Genomic DNA, 12,061 nt, shown 5'->3' with positions numbered 1-12,061 from the left:
CTCCATTACACCCGAAACTAATTGAAGACACAAGGGCTTTCTTGTCTCACTGCAGTGGACAACCTCTACGCTGGCTTCTGGGGTTCATCTGCATGTTCTAACCTGCAACAGAGGACAGCTCCATACAAATCAAATTATACGAGCAGTGGATGTTGCTCATGCCAATCCATCACAAATGACTTCTTGGATGAGAAGTCCTAATGGTAAAAGATTTAAGAAACCTCTTGCATAGATAGCGTGGCAGTTTTCTAGCTATGTGTAAGGAGATTAAATATGACTTCCATCATGGTTTGCTATGTATTTTGTACTTAGCAACAGCCTTTAAGCATGTTTCAGTACTTAGTTTCACCAGCACATAATGCAGCCAGTTATCCTCTGGAGATAAATTCCCAGTTATTAACTTACATAACGTCTTATGAAGCCAAGGCCAGCAGTACTTTGCACAGTCACTACATGAAGCATACTAGCAAATTAAAGTAGAGTCACGGTTCTTATGTTTTTAACCTTACATTTAATGATAAGATCACTAAATGACATTTCTTAACCATCTATCTTCTACTGTTACCATACGCTATCTCTGTAATTCAAGTCTCAACCCACTTTTCACTTAAAATTTTTCCAGAAAATTCTTAATGGGGTGGCTATTGATACCTTTTCCATTTAGAAAGGAATTTGGCAAAACATTTACTAATAAGCTGCTTTTAAAGTTACATTAGTTTTCCTGCTTCCACTAATAAGATTATTAAATGATAATTTACAATACTGTTCAGATGTAAGCTATCACTTTAAAGGCTTCAATTTTTAAAAAAATCCCTCATTGTGATTTCTAAAGTCTTTTTAAAAATTATTTCTTCACATGCAGCAATTAGAACAAGGTAATTAGAACTGCTGGCAGAATGTTGTTATACATAAAAGCAGATTCTCAGTGTTACCATTCACTGCATACAGTGTTCATTTAGCTATGTGCTGAAAATGCAAATAGTTCTAAAACTGTTCCGATTTTCAGTCAAGAAATAGTGATAGATTTAAGGTTGTGAAACAGCTCTAAGTCTTTTACTGAGTAAAACTCTTTCCTGGTTACATACTGTCTATGGTATGAGTCAAAATAAACCCAGGCTTCAGGCAGAAATGCAGCATTCCAAAGGATGTGCCTTCTCCATGTTTTTTAATGAGCTTTGCAAAATTAAACAAGGAGATGTGGAAAAAATATCAAAAGGTGGAAATGTTGGGATAATGTACTGCTTTGTCTAACACAAATGGTAAAGGGCCAAATTCAGACATCCAAGATGATTAACTGAATTACTACAGTTTTATTCTGAATGCTTCTAGAGAAACACCAGCTTCAGTTTTAAAGTTACCTTCTAAAAGATAACTCCGATATATACACCACAGGCTTCAGAATTATAGTTTAATATTTAAAATCTTTGTCTCAAACTGCAGTAAAACCCATGGATTCTTACACATATTAAACAGAAAAATTGAAGATGAAAGCAAAGAGGCTATTTTACAATTAGCAGACTTACATAAAACTTCCTAGTTTCACAAAATATCTATATACCCACACCATTTTGGTTTGCTTACCTTTATTAGAATGCTTAAAATATAAGCTTCCATTCTTAGGATACAGATCTTTTTACTGTTCTCTATGTTCAGAAAAAGTGCTAACTGCTTTTATCGATCACACTAGCAGCAAATCTCAGAGAGATATGGAGGACATATTCTTACTTGCACCAGTGATAAACAATCTACTACCTTTTTTTCCCCATATAAATAAATAAACCCAGGTTAAAAAGTATTCTTGCAGACGAGCACTACACTGAAAATATGCTGGCTTAACTGTATTTTGTTTTCCTGGCAAGGGAAGACCATGCTTCTGGGAACCAGCATTTATACACGTTGCTGTACTCTCTGTTCAATGACTTCACAAGTTCCAGAGCACACAAACAAGCACATCAGTGCATCACATTTTAACAGAGGGGACAGGTGCCCTACACTTGCGCAGGGCACATCTTGAGTGTGAATTTAAAATTAATGGGATTTTTCCCCTCCCAATGACTGGACAACAAATCTGTTTTCTTAGTTTAAAAATCTTGTAAATATTTCTAAAGAACTTAAAATTCCAGTCCCACTCTTTTCCTTCCAAGTATGGCAGTGACGGCATGAGAACACTATAAACTTAAAGCCTTTCTTAAAAGGGTTTTGTAATTCATTAGAATTACTGACATTTAGAGTTGCAGACATCATGCATGCAGTATCCAAAAGCATTCATTTTGCAGACAATTTGGAAAGCTGCCACAATGGAGGACAGAGGCAGAAAACTGCACTCATTTCTAGGTAACAGGAGACAGGAAAAGTTAAGGCATTTTTTTTTGCCATTTAAGATTGTAGACTCACACTAGAGGAGGTAACTGATGGATAAGTAACTGTCAGGCGGGGCCACTGCAATTGCTCTTATCATAAGATTGGTAATGCTGAGGCTGGAGATCTGTAAAACCATGCTGCCACACACCAAGTCTTGCTCCCTCTTTTTCGCTGCCCATCCCTCCTCCTGCCTGTGGGGTCCTGCCGCATCCTCTGCGCCTATTCTGAACTTCCCTATGCCTCTCCAGGGTCTGATCTAATTTATTAAGCCAGCAAAGAACTATCCAGACCTTTTCTGCAGGGTGAGTTGAACTGGTTTGTGGAAGGAGCCCATAAACAACAAAGATATGCAATGGGAGCACGTGGCTGAGGGCAGGTCAGCCTTTGCAGTGGTGGTAAACTCTTAGTATGCACTCACATTATCCCTTACAGCCATACCCACCCTCACTTTGCTGATCACGGTGCACACAGGGTGATGCGCTGAGGTCAGCATGAGGGTTTGTATACATAGCTGCTCATCAACGTAAGACAAAAGAGTAATGGAGTGCAGCAACACGGCTTTGCTAACACTGCTCCCAGAAAAGCATCAGTGCAAACTGATGCTCCGGTTGTACATGCAGATGGTTGTAGCCAGCATAGCTCTGCTTTTGCATGGCCAACTATTTTGGGAACTAGTAATGAAAGCAAATTAAGAATAATAATGAAAAACAGGCCTATGAAATACCCGTCACAAAGACTGCTGCCACTTTCCTCCCAACTTTGTTTTAAATAAGATCCCCAAACATTACTTAGCCCAATGTCTTATTCTAATGAAAACAGCATCCTGATAGTGGATAATAAAAAGGTCTCAAGCAAATAGTTATTTAATGGTACACAATTCAGTTGAGGTTATGCTTTTCCCAGGTTATACTTTCTATGACACAGGAAGAATTTTGTTTCAAAATGTAGTGTTATTTCTTTTCACCTACCTGCATAAGGCCTCAATAGCATCTCTGTCCAGAAAGTCATGCTCTCGCTTGACTAGAGTGATGTCAATTGGAAAAAGGAGATCTGTAAGAATAAAGACAGATGAGAAATCAAAATGACTCTTACTCCCAGCGATGAGTTATTTCAAAACGACTATCTGCTTCCAGTTGAGCTCACCAAGCTGCCGGTGATTGGCACTTCTCAGGTAAACACACGTTACCATCTCAAATGCCAGAGATACTGCCTTTTCTTCTACGAGGTTTTGATGTGCAGCTTTGATAACTGGAAGTTCATATGCAAAATGGGGGGAAAAAGGAGCAAAGCAGAGATGAAACAACCAGAGAGGGAAAGAGGCAAATGCGAGCTCCCTATCTGACATCAGAAGCATAAACTGACTCAGGCTGGCTCTATTTAAAATAAATACACAATCTCCATCAAAGTACTAATATCTCACATAAAAGAAAAAAGGTCAGTAAACTCCAAATATCTAGAAAAGAATGAAAACCAGAATCTCCTTGGCTGTTAATCAGACTATTTAAAAGTTTGACACTGTTATAGCATCAATGAGATATGGACTGAAATGAAAGCAAGCCAAGCTGCGCAGAGGCCATACCACCTCCTTTCCTTAGGAGATTATTTAGGTAAACAACTGGGAGACTGAGGGGGAGGAAATAATGTTGGCAGAGAGCTGAAAATTTACTATAGCTCTGAAGCAGTAACCACAATATATATTATTTACTGTCCTCCACAGATTCCTGACTGTCATACAGGTCCTGATCTGGCATTCCTTGCACAGCCAAAACTCCCACCAAAGCCACCGGGTGTTCAGGGCACACAGCAACACAGGGACAAACTACAAATACACTGCTGCAGTTGTGTACAACTTTGCTGGTCTAAGGGATTGCCTATAAAACATTTTCATTTCCAGAGACTAGGAAAGAATGAGCTGAAATGATGAAAAGAATAGGACCAGTGTTAATTTGCAGAAAGATAGCTAATATTCTGGGTTTTCCATACCAATAGAATATCTCTCAAATGAACTACTTGTCCTGGTTTTGCCTCAGGAATAAACAAATTATATTCCGCAAAATGCAAGAAATTCTGTCTTTTCTACAGAAAACTGCAGTTTTAGCAAAGCAACTGATGGATTAATCTCCATTTTAAATGGTACTGCCTGGGACCATGCCATATAGGTGACTTCCCAATTCTTCCATAGGTCTCCCCTTCACTATTTTAAGCCCAAGGTGCAAGTAAAGAGGGTGAGCACATTCAAATTATATTTTTCACCAGTGCTGATCTAAGTTTTTCCACTGAGGAAGTTACTACCTTAGAATGCCCACAAGAAAACATACGGGAGAACTTAAGTGAGAGAGGTGACTTGGAAGAAGTTCATAGTCTGCATGAGTCCTTTTTATTTTTTTTAATGCTTAATTTACACTGCTGCTGTTTTTGTTGTTGCTGCTGCCAGGGAGGCTTGCAAAGGACAATGGTATATTGTTTTCATATAAGGACAGCTGTCTTTTCAATGGGTATGGTTGGCCTTGCTCTCATCTCTTGCTCTCACCTCTGTGGTCCTTTTGATGTTAGGCAGGACATTGTCCTACGTTAGAAACTTTGTACCAGTTTAGAGTCTCTAGGTAGGGATTTTTCATTTTTTTTCTGAATGTAAGTAATTTCTTAGCAGATTTACAGCTAGCATAACATGAAACTCCCAAGCTCACATCTTCAGCTGAGAGTCTTGTCCCCAGTTTTAACAAAGAGTGGAAGTAACAGTCCCAGCCCTGCATCCCAAGAAAATCTTGGCATCTCCATTAGCCCAAAAAAAAAAAAAAAAAAAAAAAAAAAAAAAAAAAAAAAGGGAAAAAGAAGGAAGAGAAATAATAAAAGGAAATTTAATTTCTGAACAGGCAAAGAAAACTTTTGCCAAGTGCTGCTTTTGAAAGTGCTATTATCATCTCATATTGCCAATGCAGCTGCAAATCAAAGCTCCACAAGATCATTTTTCAAGGAGGTCAGCTCAGCATTTGCTGTAATTTCCAACAGTTATTCACAGTAAATAATGGACCTTCTATGCTCATTCTTACAAGCAGCAGCTGGAGTTTGTTTTATAAAAAGGAAGAGGCAGATAAGGGTGCATAATAAGTTCACTACAACACAAGTAATTTCAAATGGTGTGGGGGGGAAATTCTGAACAATAATATACATATATAAAAAGGAGGTCACACTTTAAAACAAACTTCTGTATGTTATTTTCCATCTGAGTGTTAAGAACTGTATGCCAAATCTGCAAGTTCCTAGTAGGTCAGAGAGGCAGTGAAGACAACAGTTTTAATGGAGCAAAACCTTTGTAAAAGTGGACAGGCGAAGTGAATCCATCCCGCAGAAGGCCCAGTGAGTGCAAGAGGCAGCAGTCTCTTCAAGGAGCTGCTGCACATCTGGCAACAATGGCTTGTATGTTCTTTTTTCCCTTCATAGCGAGCCTGTGTCTAACACCAACCCAAACTATTCTGAATAAACCCACACAGGACTTGGGAATCACAAGGTGCACAGATGCATCCATGTATACGCAGAATTTCCTACCTCTGCTCCATAAGGAGAGCTGGCTGGTGGAGCTGGACACAGCTTCTGTGCTTCTCTAAGACTGGGCTCGTAGCAGTGGACGATTACATTAATGAAAATATAGTTTGTGTTTTAACTACAGGGAATGTACCATGGTGTTGACGTACCAAAAGTGTTTCAGAGTCTCATTGGGTTTGGTACATCTATGTGTGTGGTGGGTAGCAGAGAACAGCCTAGACCCTAAAAATCATTGCAAGGGCTGAATCTTATTTATTGGTGAATATTACATCTTATTGCCCAGAAATTGCCAGGGGATGATCGACTTGCAAGCTCGAGTGCCTACCTTCATAAAGCTGCGCGTACTGTGGGAACCCAGCAGCCCGCAGCCAGTCACAAGCTTCTTTGGCCTCGATTTCTGGAAGAGGACAGAAACAAGACACCCTCTGATTAGTGATCTTCAAAGCAAAAATATCCTCTCCACCATTTCTACTATTCCTGTTACAAAATAAGCATGAAGATATTCAGCAACTTTGAACTGAGACACACGTTTGCTTATCCCAGTTTGCTTTTATTCTTATGATCAAATGTATCTCAGACTCTGCAAAGTCACTAACCTTCACCCATGATTTATCAACAGCTTGTAATTTTAACAGAAAAAACAGGCACAGACGAAAACTGCAGGAGTTATGGATTATTCCATACAGGTTTTGTTAATACTAGGGAAACCAGCACCACAAACAACTTGAGCAGCACTTGTTTAACAAATCTTATGATCCTCTTGGCACAACTACTTTGTCTGGACAGAAATTCCTAGTAGAGCTCGTAATACTGTGCACTTTAACATCTTGTAGATAGTATTGACAGGCCCAAGCCCAAAAACAACCAACGCACTGTATTGCAGCTCACTCAGGCGCGTATTTGCTACCCAACAAGAACCCAGTTTCACTGGAGGTCTTCAAGGCATTTATGAGTCACTTCATACATTACAGGAAATTCAGCTAACTTTCCCTCACACTGCCCAAAACAGCATGCCGCAAAATGAAATTATTCATATACATATACATGACACCGAAAGAAAGGAAACCTTCTAAATATGGGTTATATTAGTCTGTGAATAAATTATACACAAATTAATTTTTTAACTAATACAAGCAGAAATCAAGAATACGTTATTTTAGTAACTCAAACTAGGAAAATATAAAATGTATGTAGGGTATTCTCCAAGTGTTCAGGAAATGGATTGGGTTAACTTTGTTCTTCTAAAAATTCAAGAAAGTGCTACTGGGAATTTAGCTCCCTGCTTAGAACTGATCAAACAGACAGCGAGCAACCAGAAACTCTTAAAGTTCATCTGGCTTTCATTATATTCACTGTTCTTGATGGACCAGAACAGAAAAGCTTCATTATGTACAACTCAGTAGACAATTTTGCCACCTACTTGGAGAGGACAGTATAGCTACCTGCTGCAAAAGCCACGTGCAAAGGGTTTTGCTCAGAACTGCTCAGAATACAAGCAACTGCATACAGGGCAGTGAAGAGCCAAACATAACACAAGTAAAATATCTCAAGATTTTGGCACATTATGAAACATTCCCAGTGAGATATAAGCACACAGTTAAAATCGGATGAAACGGCCGGCACCTTTGAGCATCTCCAAAATGACGGCAACCTCCCTCTCATTTTCCAAATTGCGACAACAGGGTTAAAATATTTGTGCTTTGCCAGACTACTTTGCTAAGATACATACCCAAACCAAGGGGTTAAGGTGAGCCAAAGCACAACATTCCAGATAAATAAACAGCTAAAAATCCACTCTCGCTGAAGTCAGGACAAGCAGGCATTTGTGTAACTTGTGTTTGCTTCACCTTTGGGTTACGGGACCACATGAGAACAAGCACGTACAGACGTATTGACTTAGTCACTCATTAAGAAAAAGCATTCTTCAATTCCAATTGCAAACGATTGCAAAGTTTTGCTTAAAGTAGTATTTTAATTTCAGTATCCTACGGAAATACATGAGAAAGTTTACAAAGAAGGAAAAAAAAAAAGAATCTAAAATACATTTAAACTTGTACTGCTAAAGCAAGGACAAACAACAGAATATTACTGTGTCAGAAGCAATGAAAATACTAAAGTAAAAAACCCCACAATTAATTTTTAAAAGTACTTAAAATAATATGCACTGTCTTACAGGTCACATCCTGCAGAAGTGTCTGGATTGAATAAGAATTTTTCTTGATTTAAAACTGAAAAAAAAATTTATCCCCAATAACCAGTATTTGCGTAAAACATAGGTAGACGTGCAATTGAAAAAAGCATCAGATTCCTTACTACTACAGTGGCTCTTAAATGTGTTTAAATATTTGTTCGCAAGTCCTTTACTAAGCATCCCAGGTGTATGACCTGTATAATATTTCCAGGGCTAGAAAATTATGAAAATGCATTTATCAGACTTTTTTTGTTAAGGTTCTCTACGGAAGCTTTGTGTATCTTTTCTGCAAATGCACACGCAAGTTATGTGGAAATCATATTTTATGGGCATCCAGATGTCAGGTGCCTTTGGGATTTTCTAAGCATATTTGCTTTCAAAATACCTTTCAGAATCCCCTAAGAAGTCTATCTAGGCAATGAAACACTGGAGTTATTCCTGGCTGGCCACAAGAATTGCAGAGAATAATAAAACACCAGTGCACTTGTTCATCGATTAGGCTAGGCAAATGCCTAGGGCTGGGTACCAGACAGCACCAAGGGTTTAAAAGCAGTATTTGCCCCATTTCCACCTCAAATATTTTGGGAAAGCCAGGGCTCTAGCCTCTGACTCCTGTTGCAAGTCCTTGGAAGGCTGAGGGGTTTGGAGAGCTGTCTTGAAGAAGGGGCTAGAGAGTCCCCTGCAGCCCAGGCTCTCTCCATGTCACCTCCATCCACACAAAGCGTGTGCCAGAGAGGGACGTGGCAGGGGTATGGGCAACAGAGCAGAGGCAGGACCTAAAAAAGCAGCTCCTTTCATTCAACTCCAGTTGACCAAACCCAGGATTGCTCCTAGACTGTACCGCTGCAATGAACAGAAAGCTCATTTCCAATCCAGCTTCCGCACCTCAACCCTGCTGGTTACTGAGGAGCCAGAGTGTGAACAAAACTGTGTATGTATGTGAAATTCAGGCAGATCAAAATACAGCCGGAGAGAGAATCCAGCCCAGGGCTGCACAGAAAGCTGGGTACGCAGAACAAGCTTCCTCACATGAGAGATATAAACTTAAACAGCTGAAAGCTTGTATAGGTAAAATGTTCATTACTACAACTTAACTGGAATCTGCCTTTGGGAATAAAATACATTAGTTAAACCTGAGGTTCTGGCCAAATCATTTAAACTACGCTAGAGAAGAAAGCTCATTCCCACGCTTTCCAAATACCAACTTTTCTTCCAGCTCAGGAGCATCAGCCCTGGGACTCTTGGTTTGCCAGCTGCCACCGTTTCATATCCAGGTGGACATGGGAATATGTGCAAGTCCTTGTCATCTGGATCAATGGCAACTGGGATAACGAGGGACAAGAGAGAGAAGAACAGAGCTTCCAAAATCAGATTTTTCCACTACTTTTAAAAGTTTCAGAAGCGACAGGGCACCCAGAATCCTTTGTTCAGTCTCTCAGGGGACTCACGTTACAGATCATCACCTGAGCTATGAACTCACTGCTGAGCACAGCATCTGCCTGGTTGGGGCCAGCTGAGAGCCACAGGGAGGAGAGGAAGCTTGCAGAGGAACTCTACACTGCTTTCCAACCTATTTTAGGGAAGCCCTACTTCAGCCCCAACTACATGCAAAGCAACTTCCCCATCGTGAGCATTTTTCCGGTGGAGACCTGGCAGCTGAGCTGAGATACAAGTTGCTGCAGGCAAGGGACTGGTCTCACTCCCTCCTCCCCGCTCCATCCCTGCGGTGCCACTTCCTTTCTGAACCAAACATCCTTGCCAGTTAAAACCTTTACAATAAACTACAATTCAGTATACATTCCAGGCAAGAAATGTATGTGCAGCTTCTCAGATGTGCGTCCTGTGCCCTCCCCCAGCAGCAGGAGGTTCTTGTATGAAAGAACCACTGGCAAGAAAGTAACTGTGCTATTATTTCTAAATGTCCTGATACACAAAAAATTCTCTTAGAAAGTAAAACAGCAACAACAACAAAAAAAAACCCAACCCCAAAACAACAACAACAACAAAAAAAAACCAAAAAGGAGTACAATGAAGCCTTTATTCTTGGTGTCGTGTAAGCAAACAGCAGGCAAATGTGTTAAAGAGGAAACAGGAAATTTTTATTGGAAACAGCTTTATTTGTTAGTCTGTTTCACAAAGCAGGCCTCCATGCTTAAATCAAGGCTAGGAGTTCCTTTTGTGTATGGTTGGGAACCATTAGTCCTTATTTACCCACTTCCTGGGGAGTTAGGAAGACCCAATTCTTCCCCAAACTGGTAAGTGAAAATGGATATGTCTAACTTCCAAGATTAACCAAAGTTAAACAAAAAGGTTCCTGATCCTGCAAGTTCGCAAGTTTAAAACTTCATGGCAAAAATATCTCAGTTCACATCTTGTTTGATGGTGCAATTGCAGAAGGGAGAGCTCTAAGATGTCTGTAATCTTTGATTGGATAATACCCTCCTTCCTATAGAAAATAAAACCCACAGAGTTTGATGCTGCAATAATGCTCTTTGAGAAAAAAATAATCATAGCAGTCTAACTAGGAGCAGTAAGGTCTATTAAAAAGTTAGATGGGTTTATTTTTCATGTTCTTGTTCTTCCTTGCTTTTTGTTTCCATAAAATAACATTAAACTTAAGCACCAGGTCTTTCAGGGTCTTCAGGACAAGGTGCAAAGCAGATGTATCTTTGTACAGCCATGTATTGGCTCCATTTTCACCTAAGTGCTAAATATCATACGAACATGTCTTCCAAGCAGATGGTTTCCTCTTGCCTCCACTCAGACACCTTTATAGCCTTATTAGCACCTCCACACATCAGTTCTACTCATCTCACCTTTTGGCTCTGTTAACGGAGTAGATTGTAAAAATCTGTAACGAGAGTGGTCAAATCAACGCTGCTAAAATAAAATTTCAGCAAAAATGGGCTTCACTGCTGAAGGTCCACTCCAATGCCATACCTAACAACCAGTTTGTTTAGGGTTCTTTTTGGTCTTAATTTTTGACCAGGTCATTCTAGCAAAAATTAACTATTTTCCTTTTCCAGAAAATAAAATTAAAAAAAAAAAAAGATGAATACAAAATAATCTTCCTGAATTAGTTTGCAGGAGAGAGTCTCTCCCATTAGATACAGAGATTTCTTACCATGAATGCTACAGATGAACCTGATCGCTCCTTACTGCAAAGCATAAAACAACCTGCATGTTTTCTAAGGCACAGACGGAGCAACAAAGAGGATTCTTCCCCATCCAGGACTGATTCTCCAGTTTAAGGGCTTCAAAATGGCTTACATGCTCAGAAGTTTGTCCTCTTTTTCTGTCTTTATCAGAAATTGCCTGTCCCCATGTATGCCCCTCTGAAATTTCTGGTGCTTTGCAAAATTTGTGTTCAAATCCAAAATACTGTCCTGAGCTATTAAGAAGCTTGAGATCATTTAGGATCATTTTTTTAAAGACCATCTGTGGTATATATGAGAAATATTCTTCTCTGGATAGAATTCCACTGCCAAAGTACAAGCAATAATTTTTTCCCAGTGCTTGAATTACATCCCTGACATGTGAATTGTGGTCCCAACACCAGACTTGATCACACTATTCCAACCACTCCACCTACAGATGCATGAACATGGATGTGAAATCTGAGACAAACCGGGGAAAAAAACGGCACCATGGCAGCTGTCTACAAACGAGCAGGCTAGGCACTAAAAATGACAGATCAGTTCTGTGTAATGTCATATGCCTGCAGCCCTTTAAAGTTGGGACAGTATGACTTCCTAAGAGCTAGTCTGCTATGTGTCCATGACCTCAGATGGTTTTCACTTTGAAGACATGTAGCTCGAAAATAATTAAATTCCTTTTCATAAGTCCATTTTTTCTCAAACCTATATAGTTAAATATTCCTTAGGCAGTATCATTAACTTAGTGCTCCACACTTTTCAAGAAAGCAGCACATAGCAAGGACTAAAGAAAGTAAAAAATGTAATTCAT

The 12,061-nt window shown here is 39.6% G+C and overlaps 1 protein-coding gene across 4 annotated transcripts in view; it reads right to left on the bottom strand.

The window, feature by feature from the left end:
* Positions 1–12,061, bottom strand: part of DLC1 (DLC1 Rho GTPase activating protein) — a 236,805-nt gene that overhangs the window by 20,266 nt on the left and 204,478 nt on the right. For all 4 annotated transcript variants that reach the window (XM_086746475.1, XM_086746478.1, XM_086746477.1 and 1 more), the window contains 2 exons: positions 6,230–6,301; positions 3,330–3,411 (listed from right to left, as the gene is read on the bottom strand). In XM_086746475.1, the coding sequence (XP_086602601.1) occupies positions 3,330–3,411; positions 6,230–6,301 (154 nt within the window). The remainder of the gene's footprint in view (positions 1–3,329; positions 3,412–6,229; positions 6,302–12,061) is intronic.

Source organism: Chlamydotis macqueenii, chromosome 4 (assembly GCF_036417535.1).
Source record: "Chlamydotis macqueenii isolate bChlMac1 chromosome 4, bChlMac1.mat, whole genome shotgun sequence".
NCBI classification, from domain to species: Eukaryota; Metazoa; Chordata; class Aves; order Otidiformes; family Otididae; genus Chlamydotis; species Chlamydotis macqueenii.
The sequence above is the reverse complement of the archived record's forward strand: the minus strand, read 5'-3'. Positions and strand labels throughout refer to the sequence as shown.